At 31.0% G+C, this 23179-nt stretch overlaps 1 protein-coding gene across 1 annotated transcript; it reads right to left on the bottom strand.

The window, feature by feature from the left end:
* Positions 1-431: 431 nt before the first annotated feature.
* Positions 432-22900, bottom strand: LOC100577280. Its single transcript, XM_026442522.1, has 13 exons — positions 22652-22900; positions 10647-13185; positions 10433-10520; positions 10151-10301; positions 9928-10072; positions 9815-9862; positions 9091-9739; positions 7057-9009; positions 6024-6969; positions 5182-5786; positions 4854-5094; positions 4619-4756; positions 432-4551 (listed from the first exon to the last, which is right to left on the bottom strand). The coding sequence occupies exons 2-13, from the start codon at positions 12875-12877 to the stop codon at positions 4094-4096; spliced, it is 7653 nt and encodes a 2550-aa protein (XP_026298307.1). The 5' UTR covers positions 12878-13185; positions 22652-22900; the 3' UTR covers positions 432-4093.
* Between the last annotated feature and the right edge of the window lie 279 nt (positions 22901-23179).

The raw sequence follows: 23179 nt of genomic DNA, 5'->3' as shown, positions 1-23179 counted from the left end.
TAATAATTGTAATAATTATAATAGTAATAAAAGTAGTAATAGTAGTAATAGTAGCAGTAGCAGTAGTAATAGTAGTAGTAGTAGTAGTAGTAGTAGTAGTACTAGTAATAGCAGTAGTAGTAGTAGCAGCAATAGTAGCAGAAGTAATAGTAGTAGCAGCAGTAGTAGCAGCAGTAGTAGTAGTAGTAATAGTAGTAGTAGTAGTAGTAGTAGTAGTAGTAGTAGTAGTAGTAGTAGTAGTAGTAGTAGTAGTAGTAGTAGTAGTAGTAGTAGTAGTAGTAGTAGTAGTAGTAGTAGTAGTAGTAGTAGTAGTAGTAATAGTAATAGTAATAATAATAATAATAATAATAATAATAATAATAATAATAATAATAATAATAATAATAATAATAATAATAATAATTATAATAATAATTATAATAATAATAATATTAATCACTATTGATCTGTTTTATTTACAACATTGAAACTATTGTACTAACGAATTTTTTACTAAGTTTTGCCGTCTCACCTCTCTAACTCACGTCTTACTTATATTTTCTTTATGTAATAACAGAACGCCTTTTGTCGCTTTAGAATGTCATAATACAGATACCATAGAGCAACCAGAGAGAATTATTGTACAACGAATAGAATACATTACAAAGCTGAACGCATGTGTGTGTAACTTCAAAAAGCAATCGTATTACTGCTGTTTTGTTTTTTGTTATTATCCTTTTCAATTTTCATTCTATATTTATTCTTTTATCTATTCGTAAAGAATGTTTGTTTTTTCTTTTGAAAGATTTCAAGGAGACGTCCATACTTAAATTTATCTTACAAAAATATGTACAAGTTTCACAGTATCGCCAATCAGGTAGTGAACGTAAGCTGTACACACATTTATCTCACGTATACATTACCTGATCAACACAAGTAACTTACACTAGTATACATGTTTATTACAAAATATCGGCTAAAGTATATAAAGGAATACCAAATGCCAAAAATATCGCTCGTTTAGTTTTCCAAGTTTCAAGTATCTTTTTTTTTCAGGTTTCAAGTATTTTTGCTTTTTGTTAGTATATTTATATTGATTTTTTTTTATAGAAGCTGTAGCCGAATAAACATAAGTTAAATAAGAGGTGGTTGGAGAGTCTAACATATGATGCTTTTATACCTTATATTATTATTAATAAGATTTATAGAATGTATCAGAAATTCTGTAATTTTTAATAATTCATTCCTTTGTATTTTCTTTTCTTTAATATCTTATTCCCTAGTCACAGATCTCTCTAAATCTTTGATACCATATTTAAACCATATTTTTCCTTCCAATAAAACATGTCAGAACGATATAAACGTGGCTTTGTCGCGTGTTAAAATTCCACTGATCATTTCTTTTCAAATATAAAATTTTACTGATTGAAAACTCTTTATTCGCATTTAAAACTGAAAAAATATAATATTATAAAAATGTAACAAATAAATCTTTAAAGAACAATGTTCATTAAACGTAACTTTTCGTTTATCCAGAATATTGTTATCGAAATCTTAAGTTTTACATGTAATTTATCTTTTTTTAACATTAGAAAATATTTTTTTTTTTTTTTTTTTGCCTGTACGAATAATTGTTTATATTTTGTAATTTCGTGCAATTTTTTTTTTTTTTTTACAAGTCAAAAATGTCAAAATAGTTTTTCTTTCTTTTTTTCGCTTTTAATATTTGATTGAACAATTGCTTATATGATTTTTTTTTTTTTATTATAATTATTATTGCACATGATGGAAATAGAATGGAAATTAAGAAATATTTATGGCCTTTAGATTCGGTATAATTTAAATTTTTCAGTTAAAAAAAATTTCCCTTTGAATCGAGAGATGTAATTCGTTGTGTGTATTGTAATTCGTTTTGAATAGAAGATTTAATTGTGAGTTTAAAATCTGCGAAGATATACAAGAGCCGAATAATCATAACTCATATTACAACGAGGAACTCCGAATAAGAAATATCGTAATTAATTAACGTATTTAATATTTATATATGTACACACGACAAATACGCAACGATTTCGATATGAAATCTTTGTACAACACTGTACACTGGGCGAATTGTCCTTAATTAAACATTTACACTTAAGTAGAAAAAAAAAAGAAAAATAAGAGAAATCATCGATCACCGGGTTAAAAAGGAAGAAAAGAAAATAACTAAATTTACAATGCAAATAAATAAATTTTTAAAAAAAATTTGACATCCTTCTTAGTACGGAACAATTAGAAGAATCTACAAATTCCGAGAACGAAAAAAAAAATGCAAACAACTTACGCATTCGTTAATTCGTTTTCTCATTTTTTTTTCTTTACAAAAAATAGCCTACAATTCTCCTGCCATACTAATTTCTTTTTTTTCTTATTGCAGTTTATTTTTTTTCTCTCTCTCTCTCTCTCTCTCTCCCTCCCTCTCTCTCCCTCTCTTTCTCTCTTTTAATACATTCTTTCTCTATATCGCCTCTTAAAGAGCTTTGTACTTCAGAATGAATGTTTAGTTTCAGGATTTCCAAGGATCGTCAAATAAAAAATATTTGTCGCGGAGACGCCTCTCAATATCAACTAAAATCATGTTGTACTATCGATCGTGTTTAGGAAAAAAACAATGAAGGGAAATTTGAAAATTTGAGCGCAAAAAAACAATTCTTAAAAGAAAAGATGTGTCAGACTCTTAGCAGGAGGTACAGAGCGATGAAATCGATGATATTTGGGAAATTCAGTCTAGATTTACATTTTTCTCTTTTCAACTGTACAATTTTAGCCTAAACAGACTTATTTTCTTCCCAAATGAAATCGATCTTCATCATCACGATGGAATCGAAAAGCGGTAATAATTCCAATTTTCGATAATGAATCTGTCACTGTGCAGTGATATTGTTATTTGGATTCTCTTCTGTGAAAATTCTTTCTTTTATTATTATAAGTTATTTTTTTTTTTTTTTTTTTCTTTAAGATTCCGATCATGCCGATACTCTTTTCTTTTTTGTTCTTTTTTTTTAAAAAAGAAAAGAAAAAGAAAAGAAAAAGAAAAAAAAAAAGGAGAAAAAAAGAAATCAAATAAAAAAACATAAAAAAATAAAAATAAAAATTGCAACTCACAGCACAGTGTTTTAACTTTTTCTGTATCTCTCCTTCTATCCTTAACTAAGGTTAAATGTACATTTTAATATCGTTATATTATGCATATATGCAAATGATATTTACAGAAAAATCGTATTACAATGTAAGTATGCACGTTTGTGTATCTGTTTCTGTGTATTTGTGTATACATATATAATATATATATATAACTGTAGAGCTTCCGAAACAATGTATATCACCATTATCATTTCGGATTAATTCCAACTTTGTTATAGTTTCGTCAAAATTGGACTAATGCTACATATAAATGATTTTTAGGGCACCATTTCACCGATATTAAAAGTGTACAATGTTCAATATACACTTTTGGCCATAGTAATTAGATGCCAATAATTTTCTTAAACACGGTCATTATACATAATACACAAGAACACTACGTTTTGTTTTCTTTCATTTTTTCTCTGTTTCTTTTTCAGTTCAAAATACTTTTAATTGTCATTTTAGGCCACGCGAATTCCATCGAGTGCGTCTCCGAAACCATCAGAAGCATTAATATTTTTTTATGTTTCTTCCTTCGCAGTCAACGGTGTACGCATAATGTTTTTTTTTTTTTTTTTATATAAGCGAGAACAGTGTAGCACCTGGTATCACGAATCTCTTTCCACATGCCTGTCGTGTGCATGAATTCATATCATTTTGTCATATATAATCTAAATACCTTTTTTGCTATAACACGAACGACATAAGAAAGAAAAGATCGTGAATTTATTTTCTGTTCCACACTCAAAATATCTTGTTTTACTCCCTTTCATTTTAAACTACAAAGGATAACTTAATATTTTAATCTAATGGAATTAAGCAACCAGCCATAAATCTGGTGTTTATTCTGGTGTTATGAATTAATTATTTTAATTCATAATCCGGCCAAGTGTAATAAAAAATTTCCCAACTAATAACTTTTCGATAGCACTACCTTTTATGTGGGTTAAGATCTTGATGCCGGATGATTGTAAAATTGCTTTTGCGATTGGCCAGTTGTAGGGTATATTTGATTTCCAGATGGCGGAGTCACAGATGTATACTTGGAGATCGATACTGCAGTGGTAGATGGTGGAATAAATTGAGGAGGATATGGATTCGAGCCCGGCGGTGCTTGTGACGCTTGAGGTATTAAGAATTGTTGTGCCTGTTTGTTTGCAGAAGTCTGAGGCGTAGCATTCGCATAGACAGGTTGTGAAGTGTTCTGCGGGACTGTGAAATTTGGATATTGAACGGAGCAAGGTTTAGCTTGGAATTGAGGATAATGAATGGGTGCGGATCCTGGAGGAGGAATATAAGGCTGAGGAGGCAATTGCGGTAGCGGATAACCTGGTGGAGTATTTGATACATTGGGATGAGGTGGAGACGCTTTCCGCGCTTTTAATATTGCCTCTGCTGTTAGACCTGTAATAATATTTACAATAGGAGCATAATATTAAGAATATAAAAATCTAATATATAGAATATTTACCGTGTTTACGAGCTCTTTCTTCTTCGTCGTCGCTAAGAAATAATCCAAATTCTCGTTTTAATCTTTCTGTAAGATTTTCTCTTTGACGTTCAACTAAAGTTGGTGCTGCAGACCAACCAATTGTTCCCTCCTCACCACCTACAAAAATATTAATGAAATATATTATATTATTTTTAACATAAATAATCTAAATCTCTCACTATTATCTATTATTGTATATTATATTTATATTAACCTTTTTTTTCTTCTCCTTCCGCATTATTGAAAAGCGGTAATGTGGTTAAAGTTGGTATGTCGAGAGATAATGAGATTTTTGAACCTTCTTCATCAGAGCTAAGTGATGAAGTTCCGCTACTTGCACTGTCTGATCTACCTCTAGCTCCGCTTTTATCTGTTGTAGAATCACTCGATGGTTCAGGTTCTGGAGGTGTTCCAGACGATTGTTGTTTTCGTTTACGATATTCTGATATGGATAACTAAAACGACAAATTACTTTTGAATAAACAAGAAACACATAGTTAAATAACTTCGAAAATAAGATTTTATTCTATAGTTATTCTAACCTTTCGTTTAACGGGAGGAATTGTTTCAGGTTTAAATGTAGGAGCTGGCATACTATTTGGAACGACCGTTCTCGGATCCTTTAATCGTTTGATTTCTTTGGGTGGAACTTCCTCTTCTTTTATTGGAATTTCTTCATTGTGAACATTATGAATATTTTGAGAAGATTTTAATACAGATTCTTGTATTTCTATATTTTGTTCCGAATTCTCAGATTTTGATTCGATATACGTAATATTATTTTCTTCGGTATTAGCTATTTCTTCTTTAGCATCATTAGGCGTCAGATCATCCAATTTGGCTTCCAGCAATTCTCTTAAAGCCGTTGAAAGCATAGACTTTTCTTCACCATTTTTCGATTCATCTTCTGTCTCCATGTTAATAGTGGATTCGATTATAGCTGCTTCAAAATTCAATTGACTTTTTGAAGCATTTGTAGTTTCTGTTTTTTTACGAATACGTTCACTTAATGGTGGAATGGAATGAAAAATCTTTGGTGGTTCTACAATAGATTCTGTATCCATATTAGACGATGCAGACTCGAAAATGGATTCTTCTGATGATGTAACAAATGTGGACGGCTGTTCTATTTTCTGAGATTCCTGAATCTGTTCAATTTCTTTAATACTATTCTCCATTGAAGGATCAGGATCAGGATCAGGATCAGGATCAGGATCTGGATCTGGATCAGGATCAGGATCGGGATCGGGATCAGGATCGGGATCTGGATCAGGATCAGGATCAGGATCTGGATCGGGATCTGGATCGGGATCTGGATCTGGATCACGATCAGGATCAGGATCGGGATCAGGATCAGGATCTGGATCTGGATCGGGATCAGGATCGGGTTCAGGATCAGGATCAGGATTAGGATCTGGATCTGGATCTGGATCTGGATCTGGATCAGGTTTGCTTTCAAATTCTTTAAACAATTTTTCTTCATGATTTAAGTTAAATGATTTGAATGATGATTCATATTTTACATCATCCATCTCTTTATCCTCAGATTCTGAATCTTCCTTAGAACTTTCCATTAAACCCTCGATACCATCCATACTTTTATCTTTTTCGGAACTAGTATCCACTTTTTCTTTATAATCATTTCCATCATCGCCAGTGATTTTTTTCATCTGAGCTTCAACATCAAATTCATCGATTGACATGTTATCGTCGGATTTTATTTCACATTTTATATCCTCAGATCTTTTATCATCGTCACATTTATCATCCTCAACTTTAACTATTTCATTTATACCACCTCCATATTCAAGTCGCATTTCAGCTACTCGTTGCTTTAGAATTGCATCTGATTCCATAACAGCAATTGGAGAGCTGAAATCTTCCATTTCTGTATCACCTTCATTCTGATCGATTATCTCAACTGTACCCTTTTCTATGTTTGAATTTTCTTCCTTTTTAATAATGTATTCTTCTTTACTCTTATCCTTTTGATTGTTGACAAATTCGTTTTTAATAGATCGTAATTCATCTTTAACAAAAGGTTTTGATTCCAAATGCATGTAAGTGTCGCAATCCATTTCTATACTCTTTTCCTTTTTTATTCCAATGTTCTCTTCCTTCACCAACGAAGTGTTCATCTGCATTATATGTTTCTCAGATTTTATAGTTTTAACTTGAAAATCCTGTGGAATATCTATCGAAAGTTTTTGCCGTACAGTCTCATCCGAATTTACATGTGAAACAATTTCCTGTTTTATAGATTCTGTTGTCATATGACGTTCATCATTCTGTACAATTAATGACGATTGTAAATGTTCGATAAAATCATCCTGGAAAAAAAAATTCAATTGAAAGATGATAAATTTTAATTTATTTATAAACAATATTTCAATATACATGTATTAATAATAACTTACTTCATTAGGACACAAAGATCTATTATTCGGAGTAGATTCAGGAATTAACATAGTAGGTGTTGTTGGTGGAGTATAATTATCTGATGACAAACTTTCTCTGGCTATTCTTCTTTTCTTTGGTGGAGCTACCATTTCACTAGTCGGCGGACTATCTGGTCGACTATTTGGTGAATCACATTCTTCGGATATAGCTTGACGTAACCATCTTTTTTTTGCAGATCCTGTGGAGACAGGGCATACCGTATTGCCACTAATCGCCTGTTTGCGTTGCGGTGGTGAATCGCAAATTCCAGAGACGGAGTTTGCTGCTTGCACAAGAGTTGCCAAACTCTTAGCTGCATAACTCTGTGTTAAAAACTCTGCGGATGTGTCTGTTGGTAAAGAAAAATCTGATCTACAAAGAGAATTTATCGAATTCGAAGTGGAAGCTGGTGGTAATGCTGGTAATGGTGACATTTGAGATATATTGCTTTGTGATGGATCAGGCGACTCTTTTAACCATTCATTCATTAGAACTTTTTTGGTTTTTGGAAATTTAAAGCCAGGAGCTAAAGGACCAACTGCTGCTGCGACTAGCAAACAAGCCGAAGATAAAGGAGTAGATGGAGTTGAACTTTGAGAACTGCTGCTTGCACCACTATCGCAAGTTGGACTCTTAACTGGTGTTGGTTGCTGTAGAGGTGGCGAATTAGGTCCAGGTGCATTAGAGTTTGCTAAAGCTAAGAGTAGACCAGCAGCTGTTGGAATTCCCTGATGAGCAGGTGTTGTCACATTTTCATTCGTGTTTTTGGCAGGCGTATTTAAATAAGAAGAATAAGGAGTATCTCGATTTTGCGAATGATTTTGACTCAATAAAGGTGGTGATTGCATCGAATTACTTTCTTCTCCAGACGATTCGTCGGAATCCGCAGAATTTAATCTTGTTCTTCGGCTAGTACCTTGTGATTGAGAAGTACTAGTAGTTCTTGCTCTACCTTTTTTTCTTTTCCGTCTCAAAGGTCTGTCAGAATTTTGTTGTTTCTGTTTAGACTGCATCGTTAAACTATGACTATCTTCATTATCACTATGCGTACCACCAGATTCCTTTCTTTGTGCATTTCGTGCTTGAACTTCTTGCTTCCTTTGTTCCGCTTTTTCCAATCTTTCAAAAGCTTTCATAATGGCTTCCATTTTTCTTTCTTCTCTGGTCATTTTCTTTTTGTCTTTTTTAATTTCCGAAGGTATAGATTGACTTAAATTTGGAGAAGTCTGTGGTTGTTGAACTACTGTCAACGATTCTTCCTTAGACAGTTGACGCATTGTATTTGACGCTATAGTGGTTGTAACGGTTCTTCTCGGTGGTGCAGATACTGATGATACTGTCGTTGGTGGTGGTGCAGGTTGTGCAATAATAGTACTATTAGACATCACAGTCGAAGAATCGCTATCCTCACAAATTGTATTTCGTCTACCCCTTCGTCTTCGTTCTCGACCATCAGCATTTTCAGCCAATGCTCCGTTACTTCCTCTTCTGTTCAACTGATTTAGAGACACTATTTGGCATTCTCTTGGATTATTACACGCACAGACAATAGGCATCATAGAGCTATTTGGATTAGGTGATAACAGGAGATCGTGTTGTTCATGTCTGATTGTAATTTCAGCATTTTTCTCAATCGCGGTTGTGGTCACAATATATAAATGTAATGTTCCTTTTTCTATACAGTGTTTCACTTCCGCATTAGGTTTACAACTACGTCGCACAAATCTAGCATCGTTTCCATACGTTCTGGTATCTACACAAACTTCTGTACCATCTCGTGGTAATCGATAAAAGAATACAAAAGGTCCAGGTCTCTGGGTATGTTGTCTTCCTTGAGGATAGGATGGTCGATGTTGTGTACTCAACATATACTTTCCACGTAATTCGACAACAGGTGTATTCGGTGGAAGATACATTGTTGCCACCAAAAACTATATAAAAAATAAAATTTCTTATTGTTTATTTTAAATAAAAAATAATTAAAATAAATTATAAAATATATTCATACTTACCCTAACATTATTACTGTGAACATTGAGTCTATATTTTCCAGTGGCAATAACATTCATATTATTTTGTCTCAAATCGCTATGTGTGCCATTCACTTTAATAGATGATATCCTAGCTCTTAATTCTGGACTATAATGATTCGTTACAGCTTCTTCGTAACGTTCAATCCATTGTCTTAATGGTGCAACATTGGAACTCCATGTATCTTGAGCTTCTTCTTCTTTATCTTCTAAACTCATTCTTCGTTTTGCTTTACGTTTTCCCGGACCACGTTTTGTAGTTTCTTTTTTACGAACAGTACTAGATTGTCTTGGATGTGAATCTCTTCTTTGTCTTTTTGCGACATTATTATTATTGTTGTTATTATTGTTATTCAGTCGCCTTACTTGTGGTGGTTCGGATTTTCGTCGAGGAATTTGCTGTTGTATAGTTCGCTTTTTTGGAATTGTGTTTACACCAACATCAGTATCTGCTGAACTGGTAGATGATGTATCAGATGATGTATCTGAATTTAACAATTCTTCTCGTTTACGCATTTGTAAAGCACGTGCTCTTTGTCTATCTACACGCCGTGGTCGACAAATTTCACAAAGATACTCATCAGGAATGTTAGAACGATCTATACCCATGCAATCAACATGTTGCCATACTCTGTAATCATATATTTGTTAGTATAATATTATATAAAATTTTATTTTACATTTTGATAATTTTATTTAAACTTACAAACATCGATCACAGCAAATCATGTATCCATCATCATGTTCAAAATCACTAAAAATAAATATTGAATTTTATTAAGTATTTTTTATCGATTAATTTTTAAATTTAATATTTACCATATACATCTAGTAACACTGTCTTCATCGTCTCCTTCTCCTTCAGGAGCCGTTTCTGTTTCTTCACCTTCTAATTCAGCATCTCTACCTGTTTCACTACTAATAACACTGGCTGCATCATCATCCACGTTAGTGCCAGTAACAACTATAATGAAAAATAACATTAAAAATATTTTTTCTTGCATTATTATGAATTGGATTGTTACAGATTACAAAAATATACCTTTTCCATAAATATAAGAATGCTGAGAAGTTGCAGTCGAATTTCCACCACCATTGATGGGTTGTTTTGGATGAGATGGTGGTGATGGAGGTGATGGTGTTCGTGGAGGTGGTGCCCCATAATTGTGATCCTGTAGGACGTACTGAAGACACTATAATCAAGAATTAAGTGTTCTAGGAACAACTATATATGACTACAAAATGCAACAGTGCACACTGCAAAAATGATTCTGAAGATTCATTATTAAATTTTGTATATTATGTTTACTATAGTATATGTTACCTCGTAAGGAGGGGGTATTCTTATAATTGGGGTTGTAGGACGTTGTTGACGTTCATCTTCCTTCGATTCACGCAATTCAGATTCGGTTCTAAAAATATTGATATTTATTAACAAATTTATTTTTCACAAATATAAATATATATAAATTTATTAAGAACAACAATTTTTTTTAATCATTAATTAATTAACAACTTTATCTATTAAAAATACTAACTTGTTCTCTATATCCTTGCGAATATCCATACTAGTTACTGGTAATAATGTCTTCACTTGTCCAGATTGCTGCCTAATTTGTTGAGGAAACTGCGATGATGTGATAAGCTGTTTTTGTTGTATCGTTTGCTGTTGAATTTTAATTGGTTGATTTTTATGCAATAACATATTCGTAGCAACAGTCTGTTGAGGAAGCAATGTTTTGATGCTTGCCTTTTGTGCGACTGCAGTTGTTGATCCTTGATTTTTTACAGAAGCTACATTTGTATTTAAAGAAGTCTTAATACCAGCTACTTTCTGTGTATGATTCCTTTGAGCTGGTTTTTGTGGCGGTATTGTTTTGATACATCCAGGTTGTTTTTGAGCATTCTGCGGTCCTATAACATTCTGTTGTTGCTGGATTATTTTTACTGGCTGCACATTCGTATTTCTGTGCAATGATTGTTGCACGACATTCTGTGAGTTTGAATTTTTAACCGTATTCGTAATTTTTTGAGGTACGTTTTTCAAATTGCTTTGTAAGTTTTGCGTTTGATTCTTTGGTACGCCTACTCTCATTACCATCTGTTGCTGTTGTATTTTAGAATTTACTACTTGGGTTCGTTGGTTATTCGGAATTGTCGCAATCGTCGCAACTTTTTGATGGACATTTGTAATATTGTGACTTCTTTGTGTTTGTAAATTCGTATTCGTTTGTTGTTGTTGTGGCTGTTTTTGCACCATTTGTTGCTGCGATTGTTGCTGTGAAGTTTGTTGTAACAACTGTTGTTGTAATTGGGACGAGTTTTGGATATGTACTTGCTGCGATTGTTGCGGCTGTGAGATTATTGGTTGCTTGTTCACAGTTAATAAATTGGCATTTTGCGATGTTTTGGTAATATTCGGAACGCTATTACTTTTGCAAACATTGCTAATAGATTGCACTCTATTAGAATTGACTGTGGCTACAGTCTGAGATTTTTGCAAGGCTGCTGTAGATTGTGATCTTTGATGTTGTGATGGTTGAACCTGTTGCACATGTTTTTGGACTTGTGGTAATTGCTGTTGACATTGTACTTGTCCTACTACTTGTACTTTCTGTATCCCAGCTACAGAATTGTTAGATTTTTGAACATTATTTCCTGCTGTAGTGTTTGATTGTTGTCTTGGCACAGTTACCGTCTTCTGTGATTGAACTTGTATTTTTTGTAATCCCTGCTGTTGATTACTCGTTATTTGTTGTAATTGTGCTTTATGATTCGGATGGCTATTTAACATCTGTGATGACATCTTTTGGTTATTATAGATCTGGGCTACTTTCTGTGTGCTCACGGTATTCGTTTGTGCTTTTTGGAGCGTCGGATTGCCTTGTTGAGCTCTCTGTACATTGGCATTGTTCGTGACTTGATTAACAGCGAACTGGGTAGATTGGGATGTAACAGTTGACACTTGAGTCTTCTGTACAGTTTGTATCCTGGGTACGGAATTTCTTTGAACAGTTACCCCTTGACTGACATTAGTCACGGCTTTCACTTTCTGCAAGTTAACTGTCTGAGCCTGTCCGACGATATTTTGCGCCTTCACATGTATCCTTTGAATATTGGGCAACGAAGTAGCGGTAGTAATGGCTCTAACTGCATTGTTGCTTACAACTAATTGCGAAGATACTGGTTGAACCTTCAAGGGCATGTTAGTTTGCAAACTAGATATCGTCGTCTGTTGTTGTTGTTGTTGTTGTTGTTTATTCTCACAGGTGACAGTTTGATTTCTAGTTTGCTGTTTGCTCTGTGTAGACACCGCGTGCTGCAAAGGATATACATGTGCCATTCCGCTGCCTGGCGATGGCAAAGACTGAGCGTTTACCGGGATATGGGTAACGTTGGAAGATGCGTTTAGCGTTAAAGGTGCGGATTGCGTCTGATGGATAGACGACGGTACTTTCTGTGAGATCACGCGAGTCGACAATACCTGGGTGGTATTTGTTTGAGAACCAGTAATTCTCTGCACTTCCCTAACGGCTTTCGCCATCGGGTAAGTAACGCTAACTGATTTTACAGTTGAGAAGGAGATAACATGACCGGCTGAAATTTCGGCGCTGCTTTCTAAACATTGAAGAATCTGAGGTTTGCCAGTATCATCGTTTCCAGTAACCGCTATGTTTGAAGTTTCCTGATTCATCGACGAAGATGGCGAATTATCAGAGTTCTTTTCAAGGGATGTTTCTACCGTGCCCAATTGCAGGACAAAGCTCATGGTGGTTTCAGCGTTCTGTGGAAAGCTGTCAACGCATTTCGACGTAGCGACATCATTCTCGTTAGTATCGGTATGCTCGGCTGGGGATACCGGGGGAGGTGGGTCAGACCCTGGGGACAATTGCTCCCCACCCCCACCTGTTCCACCCCCCGATAACTTGATCACCGACGGGGTCGACGTTTTGGAGGCCTTTCGATCACGCCAATTGGAAACTCGAGCAAATTAAGATCGAATGGCTATCCTCGCCCGGCAGCTTGACGGGATACCACGCTCTTCAATTCCGCTATTTGAGGATTCTGAACCATAGGCTGTAACATACGATCGATTGTCATTAGTTTCACTTAAATTTTTGAAAATTTTATAAAGATAAATTTATAATAAAAAAAAACGAAATAAAGAAAATTATTACGATAATATTCGAAGAAAAATATTTTTGAAAATTGGTCGATTAGTTACGTACTTTAACCGAAATATCTTACAAGATCTATTAATTATTTAATGTCCATGATAATAATACAATACTCAAAGCTATTGATTCTGAAAAATGTTTCTTTCCAGTACTTCGATAAAATAATTAGTTATATTTAAAATAAATCATCACATTTTTGCAAATTCATATAAATATCAGGTAAACATTTGTTAATCGATTCATAACTCATATTTCAGTGTCATATACTGAAATGTTTATCAACAAGAAAACGAAAAGAAAAAAAAGAAATTAAGAAAATATGCATTTAATATTTAAAGTATTTAATTATGATAAAATTGAGACGAATAATGATAGAAACAATACTTCTTGTTTGCATTAATAATATTGCTAGTTCAGAATCACGCAATAAAATAAAATTTAATTTAAAGAGATTAAATTATGGATAGATTGTAAATGTTTAACATATTTAATTACTATGATTCTTGTCGTCTATAATTAAAATTATTTAATGTGAATTATTGAAAGAAAATTTTGTAAATATTGTGGTAAAAAAATTTAAAAAAATTGGAAAGAGATCAACTTATTACAGTTTACTAAAGTGTCCGCCATTGCTAAAATATCGCTGCCATCTAACAGCATCAAGTTGAAACAAATAAAAATGCAAGCTATAGAAATTCATATATATTTATATTTTTTTTTACATCTTATAATCATCGAACTTTGATGATTCATTTTGTATTATAATTTTATCGCATATATAAAATTCTAAATCGCATATTGTTATGTTATTTAGAAAAATAGGAATATAATGAGCCATACATATATATATATGTGTGTGTGTATATATATATATATATATATATACCATTACTTTCAATTTCGAAAATGATAAAAAAATACTTCGGAGAAAAACGTAACAAATCGTACGTTACGATAAGCATTCGCCAGCATGTCAAGTCCGCACGTGCGGCTGGATTCGCGCCAAGTGTGCCTGCGTATTTTACTACCTCGTCTGTACGTCGTGCGCTCCTAATAAATTAGTATTATCAATTTCCTCGACTAAACTCAAACTGCTTGATGTAAACAACCGGCTGAATATAAAAATATAAAGTACTGGCCAGTCACAGTTATGGAAGTTATCGCAAGCTTAATTCGCTTCGTGTAACTATCGATAAGAGAGAAAATATAACGTAACTAGCAAAACAAATCTAAATAATATAGAAATACTTTCAAATGTGAGAGGTGAACATAGTCTAAGTAAGAATAATTATGCGAATTCTTTCATTTCTACTATTTCTTGCTGCAAGTTTAAAAATCTTATTTTATCTTATCTTACAAGATGCATTTTATATAAAAATGAATGTTATAGTTAATATTGATCAAAGATTAAAATAATAAATAAATAATTCAATACGATTTGTAATCGTAAAAAGAATAGATTATATCATAGCTAAAAATAATTATTTATTGCAAAATAAAATCGAAAATACAAATCGATTTAAGTTATAAAAGATAATCTATGAATTAAAATTAATATCGTCTTATATAATTACAAATATTGTTTTCCTATTCGTGGTTATTTAATTTACAAACCAAATGTCATCATAATAACATCAATCGTTAAGGTAAGGCGAATTTAAAGATATCGCGAAATGAAAAATTCCACGGCAAACGAAACTGGAGTCAGAATCACGTGACGAATACGTGAATAGAAGACAAGTTTGTCGATGCGTACACTACCTTTTCCACTGCACTCATTGTCAGTGGCACGTGCTGCTACTATTAAAAACCATCAACGATTGTATGGTCGTTTCTCAAATTTTTATTCCAGACAAACATTTTCAAAAGAGGCAGTGTTAATTGGATGAAATATATTATTTTATAGAAATATAAAAAATCCTCATTAATTAGGATCGTAAGAAAAAAATATTGAATTTTATATTGAGAATATATTGAGATATCTGTTATCCTAGTTATATATGATTGAAGAAACTTTGTTAATAATTAGTAATATATATTTTTAAGTAAAATTTGCTACCATCTCGCTTAGATGTTTAGATTTATTTATATGAAATTGAATTGAATTTTTGATCAACAATTTGGCGGGCGTTGTGACCGATTCAAGAAAAGTGTATGATATGTTACACAACTGCATCACTATCACGTGACTGGTTGCAGTGTAATGACGTTATCGGCACTGTCAAAACGCCAATGGCAGAGATTCAGCTTCCATCGTGCGACCACGCAAGCGTCTGTTAACCGAGGTTATGCACCGTTCCGTACTGCGTTGGATTTAATTTTAATCAAACCATACGAAAATCCATCGCTAATTAATTTTTATTATTTTATCTTTTTTCTAAAAAAATAATGCAGTTTTTTAAGATTTGTTTATTTGAATATTTGAGTATGTCTGGATGTAATATTATTTCAGATGGCATGAAATCAGGAAAACTGCCAGAAGTAACTGTATACTTTGTAACAGAAACAAAACTATATTCCTGCGGCTAAATATAAACTTCGTTTCAGCTGTTACACATGCCATTCCAAGCTGGCTAATAAACGTTCCATGATGCATTTTCGTAAAATGTAATTTTTACGCTCTTGTAATGAAACGATCTTATAAAAAAAATTTAATTATAAAATAATATCTTAGCAAAGAATGTAATATGTTAACAAAAATAGATTCTCAACTATAATCCTTGACAATTTCCTAAAAATATCATATCAATAAATATATTTCCGGCACTAATCAAACTAGATGATTAAAATGATTATCATAGACGATAACTTATTCAAAATATAACTTATTATTAGGGGAAAAAAATCTATATTTGGTACTATATTTCTAAGAATAACTTTATCTTTAAGAGGATTAATCGGCACAAGAAACTATCGGCTATATTTATAATAACATCAAAATCTGACTAGTTTTGTCGTAATCATTCCAATAGTCGCGAAGTTAACAAGGTTTCGCACGCGACTCGCCGCGGAGTAAAACGCGCTCGAGCGTGGAGCGTTGCACGGGTTAGTTTGTCACGTTGGCAGCAATGGGATTTGTGGCGACCTACTTGGCGTACCTCGACCCTTGCATTGATTCGATACGAACCAAAATTATTCCTGAACGATTATCGCTTGATGCTTTCCTATTCCATCTCCTTGCCTCTTTTCCATTTCTGATCATTCCTATGATAGATAGATTTGCATTCTAATTTTGTTTCGTGCAAATGAATTTCATTATTCTTCGAATAAGTTTTACCAATCAAATATCATCAATGAAAAACTATTTTTTACTATATAATTGTCATAGAATAAATTTACAAATCATAGAATTTATGTATTAACGCATAAAAGTGGAAAAAAATTCATTTAAAAGATTATTAGGTCGTATACAATACTATCAATCGAGCATTGTTACTTGACATAGGTCGACGTCTCCAACAAGTTGTTTGACGCTTCCGCTGACCCCTTCTCACCACAGGGCTATTCGACGTTGCAGGAAAACGGTGTTGCTCTCACTAGCTACCCGTGCGCAGCTGAAACGCGCATTCTACTGCCATGTAACAAGCTCGATTGTAAGCAATCGTGCGAATGGAACTGGCAATGATACCCAGATTCTCTTTTTTTAATTTAATTTAATTCAAAGAACAATTCTCATATTATAATTAACTAGTTTGAAAAATTCAATCTATAAAAATATATATAAAAAATGTAGATACCATTATGTTTTGTTTACATCCATCGATATATTTTCTCTCATGTTTTTTCTAAAAAACTAGATTAATTTTATTTATTTTCTTTTCGTTTATTCAAATCATTTAAAATATATATATATAAAATTAAAGAAAATCAGCAAGATTATAACGTGATCTTTTATTATCAATGATATTATCTATATCTACGATTACTTCTTTGTTAAATAAACGTTCGAATTGTCTTTCTCTCCCTATCACCCCTCTCTTTCTTTTTTTTCCAGTCAACATCGTTTTTCTTCAAGCATATCTTTTGCTCTGCTTTCTTTTTCTTCATGACGAGAGAGAGTATGAGCATATAACCATACAGTGAGTCGTATACAAAAGTATACTGATTACTGGACACTCGGTGAAATATGCCAGTTCCCCGCCAATAACCGGTATCATGTTGTCCTTTCTTTACATTTGCGCTGTCTTCGCTTATGGCAGAATGATGCAGAAGAAGGATCACTATATCAGATAGAACGAGAGAGGTAATAGAAAATGGCGAACTGTTAGTGGAAATAAATCGAGATACAAAACAATAATATGTGTGGGATAATTATCACTGTATACAGAGATTTTCCTTTGCGATCGAATATTTCCACGATTATTTGTTCCTGAAAATCTTTTTTTCTTCTATATCAAATATATTAGACTTTGCGTAGATAATTCTACAAAGTTAAAAAGATCCAAAAGACAGAAAAGCAAGGAAGGATTTAAACGGTACTCGTGAAGATGGTTGTTGCGCGGAGAACAAGCACTCCATTCCACGAGAGTTTCGTGCCACTCCGCTCGATCATGCATGTAAATGAATGGGAGCGTCACGAAGCCTGCGAATGTGCTCGTGCGCGCCGCAGTTTTGCAATCCCTTTTCGTACTTTCGCGACGGTCGATATGCAACACCACGAGAATCACAGTCGTTCAGTAAACTTCTAAAAGATGGCTTGTATTATTTACACGAAACATATTTTTTTATTTTTCTAAAAAAAACTTTATAAAATGCAAAATATACTTTCAACAATTTAACTTGTAAATGAATGGGTTATAACAAGAATATGTCATGAGTATAGGATTGTTAGAAGTCTGTTTAATTTCGTTCTACTTATCAACAACTACAATAGTACAGAGAGCTTCGCGATATAATTCTATAGATTAATCACTTAGGAATGTAATCATATGATGAAGAAAGATCGAAATACCTATAAACTGATTAGAAAACATCCCATTAATTAATAATCAAGTTTTATTTGAAACTTTATTGTTTTGAGATTACGATAAATTATGATTTGATTAATATTGCTAATAAGAAATAATAAAAATTTAATAGATAAAAATATATATATACATATAAAATAAATAAATATAATATAAATCTTTGAAAAAAGAAAAAAGGAAAAAGAATGAAAATAGACATTCTCGTTAGATATAATTTAAACAATTCTATGCATTGTATGGAAGTATGAGAGAACGAGAGATGAAGATCCAGCATTGTGCACCTCCTCTATTATAACCAAGGTTACCAAAGCGTGCATATCACACACACACACCACATACACACGCACACGCCTCCGCGCACACACATATGCTGCACACGCGCGCACACACACCCTAAGTTTGAAACTCTTTCAAACTGGACTACATTTTGTTTGTATTTAATTATATTCCTAATCAGAATATGTAAATTATATTTACACATGTATTTTTTATTGTACCTTCACTTTTACAATCATGTAATTTTTTTCTCATGCAAATATAATTATCTCTATATAAAAACCATTAACATTTATGATTTGATAAATTATTATTTGATTATATACGATATTATGATCTTTTATTAATAATTAATATTTCTGTCTAATGTTCGAAATAAATTTATCATGTATGCGGAATAATCTTATCATAGCGATTTATTGAACGGAAGTTCACGTAATTCTGTAATATGCAATGAACTTTCTTCCCGAATATAAAAGAGAAAAGAAATGTTTGATTTGGTTGGTCAGAAAAAATATAGTATATGATTCATTTTTGTAGGATATTATTTTATAGCTGATCTAGCGGCACACGTGTATTTCTTTGTCAGCAAAGAGTTAGCCACGATACACGCTCTTTCGTTTATTCTGGATATTGTAACCCATAGTAACCGCAAGCACCATTAATATACTCTGATGTCATCCCGAAGAAATGCATCGGTTCTTTGCGGCGTAAATCTTGCGAAATCGTCTCTGGTTTCTCTACCACGTTTGATTTTCTATCGAAATTAACCAGGAAAGCATGATAATATAATTTATCAAAATATTTGTTTTAAATGAATTTAAAAATATATTCTGATCATTGGACGACAAAATATTATAAATAAAAAAATTATTACACATAGTATTAAGTAACTTAATTTCATCCTATAGTATCTTTTACAAAGCATTTTAATTTTATATACTGCTTTATGCTCAATGCGGAAATAAATAACTTTGAAATGAATCACGATTAAATAGTAATATCTCGTAAATATTTACTCATTTTATTCTTCATTAAAAATAAACGAAAATGAAAAGTAAACAAAATATCATAATTAATAACATATTATATATAATCTAAATATACTAATTTAAACTTATAGAGTTTATTTAGACTATATAAATAATTTATTAAATTAGCAAATATTTATTGATAATTGATATAATCTTAACTATCATTTTATAATGACAGGAATTCATCTATATATCAAATATATAGTACATCATGAACAAATTGAAGCATAGTCGTATATGCACATTCGATCTTTTTCGATAACGTTAATAAAATCGATTAATGATAATAATCACGGAAAAGAGATAATCAATAAATTCGAATAAATCCGAATACTTTTACTGTTATGTTAATAAAAAAAAAAAAAGAACAATAGTTGAATTATTATATATTACGTAACTCAAATTTAAAAAGCAATCCGATTTATTATTATCAAAAAGATTAAATTAAGAAGCATTGAAAATTAATATTAATATGAATATATATTCATAATATATAGATTTATTTAATTTTTTAGAAGATATGAAAATAAGGAATAAAATTTATTTATTAGAATCATAAATTTTAGTTTGAGTATTAGAAATTAAATATTGTAAGATATAATAGATTTTTCTGAACAATTTTCTTCAGGTTATCTTGTATAAATCGAGTATGTATCGCGCGTGCTCCTCACTGCGCGCGAACTTCCCTTGCGGTCGATACGATTTCACCTCGTAGCCAGCAAATGCTACCACCAAAGGCATACTCTACCAAATTAAATTTTGAGTTCGAATATTTAAATTTTGTTTTCTTCCATTTGCATGTTTTTTTTATTCACATTCAATCATTTTAGTTTTAATTTATTTAAATAATTGTACTTTCATGTTTTATATTTATTATATCATGTACACGAATTTTAAATTATAAACAATTTTTTCTTAAAGATTTATCTTTGAATTATGTTAAAATATATGTTAGAAAAAAAAAATATATTTGAAAGAAGAAAAAATATAATTTAGAATATAATTTTAATTATAATTAATAATAATAAATTAATCAACAATTTTATAACATAAAGGAAAAACTAAAGAAAATTATTATAATCGATTAGTAATAATTCGTAGAGAAAATTCGTGGCGACGCCTTTGATTATCGACAACCACCCACGAACACCATATCTGCACATATATCTCACTACAAGTATTGTAAATGACTTTACAAGCAACTTAAGGTACAAATAGTTATTGATCTATTAAATAAAAATCATTTTTTTTTTAAATATAAGATATTTAAAGAAAAGATCTATAAATTTTAAACATTTTTTTACACAGTATTTTATTATGCAATTATAAAAGTATATATATATTTTGATGTAACAAAATCTAAGATATTTAATTTCAAAGGATTAATGAAAGATTTTATATTTTTGGATATTTTTTTCTTTTTAAAATTATTAAAAATCAAGAAAAAAAAATAGACAAAGAATCATTGAAAATTGATAAATTTTATATTCTTGTGATCAAAATATCATATAATAATATATATGAAAAAGAATTTAATTTAACAGAAAAAAAAGATATGCGGAATTTCACAAAAGAAACGACAAGAGAAAAGTAGGATTGGGATCATGAAAGAATCAAGAAAAAAAAAATAACGAGAAAAGTCGATGAAAGTAAATGCAGAGACAAGACGAATGATAGATAATTATACTACATATGCACGCACACACACATCTATATATGTTAAAGAAAGGAATGGAAAGGGAAGAAAGAAAAAGAGAGTACTAACAATATGGCCACCTTACAGAGAAACTAGCGCCGCCTAGCAGATTTTTCTATTCCCGCCGTGAAATAGTTGCAATATATAAATTTTTTTATTCGTTTAAAAATGTTAGATAAATTTATAAAAACTTATATATTTAAAAATTATAAAAATTTTAAAAATTATTTCATAATTTATGAGAAATATATAAAATTTGTGATTATTAAGTATTATATATTTAATAATTAATAATTTAGTTTTGATCATAATATTTTATAGTATAGTTCAATGATTATTTTATTAATTAGAAAATGTTTAAAACATATATAATATTATTAATTGATATTATTGATCTTTGAATGAAATATATATTATTGTTAGTAAAAATAAATACTATATGAATTTATATACAAATTAATTTTATATTTCATATTATTAAAATAAATATGATATAGAACAATTATTTTCAAGAATCTTATTATTTATTTACTTATTTTTCTTATTTTTTCTGTAGTAATTGCACAGATATAATTGCAAAATAAAATCATCGATTTATTAATCAATAAATCTGAAGAATAAAATAAACAAGAATTCAAATTCATTTTTTATATAGTTATAAAAATTTTTTTGATGAATTAGAATAGATATAATTATAAAATACATTATTAACATTATATATTTAAATAAAATCGAATTTGCTTGCTTACAAATAATGTAAAAAAGAAATTCAATAATTTAATTTATAATTAATACAAGAAATTAAAAAATAATCATTCAAAAAATTTTAAAAGCGTATGAAAAAAGAAAATAAAAAAATATGGAATAAATGTTTAAATATTCCAGGAAAGTTAATCACATAATTTTAAAGTAGTATGTGTATGATGTGGTTGACCTGTACTCACTCACCATTTTACTAATCATTGTTGCCACCATTCAGAAACAAAAATTGCAATTGTAACAAATACGTTTTAAACTTTGTATTATTATAAAAAGACAATAAAAAAAATGCAATCAAAATCAATTTAAGATGCCGAAATCGAAGTTTCGCGACATTAAAATTTTTTTTTATTAAATGCGATATAATAATATGTCATGAAATTAATAAATATCAATAAAATTATAAAAAATTTTTTAACAATAATACTATTTTATATTTTTAAAAACAATTTGTAAAAAAAACACAAAATACATAATAATTTGAATGTCAAAAACGATTCATAATATGAACAGAATGTAACATTACACCTATCTATCGTATTACAATTCTATTAAATTTTTAATACTTGTCATTCCAACTAAAACTTTCTGATTGTTTAAAGTAATAGAAATTGATAAAAATGTATTGCTTACCTTAATATGACAGGAATACAGAAGCTCACTTTAAACTTGGATGTAAACACAAGCATTTTTTAGTGGAATTGACACCAGGGCAGCTTAAATAATATACGAAAAAACACTCTTTACATCGCGGAAAACGTTATTTCACTATTCGAGATTTTATTACGTTATTAAATACCACAATAAATATGAGAATTCACGATCTCTTCGGAAAACATCCATCGAAAACTAAAGATGGCAGCCATTCTTCTGTACAAAACAAAGGTTCACATCCACGGACTCGCAAGCAATGAAGCCTCGAACCCAGATAACTTCCGGCGCTGCCATCAACCCGCCATTTTCAATTATTCGAAAATACATAGACTTGTTTTCGATAAATGCATAATACGATTCAATTTAAAACTTTAATTATGTTACTTGATCTCTATATATTTATCGTTTTAACATTTATTTATGAAAATTAAAAATATATCCTTTTTTTTGTTGAAATAATAAATTTGTGATATTAATATGAAATACTACTGGTAGCTGGCGCTTATA

This window comes from Apis mellifera, linkage group LG8, assembly GCF_003254395.2.
Source record: "Apis mellifera strain DH4 linkage group LG8, Amel_HAv3.1, whole genome shotgun sequence".
NCBI classification, from domain to species: Eukaryota; Metazoa; Arthropoda; class Insecta; order Hymenoptera; family Apidae; genus Apis; species Apis mellifera.
The sequence above is the reverse complement of the archived record's forward strand: the minus strand, read 5'-3'. Positions and strand labels throughout refer to the sequence as shown.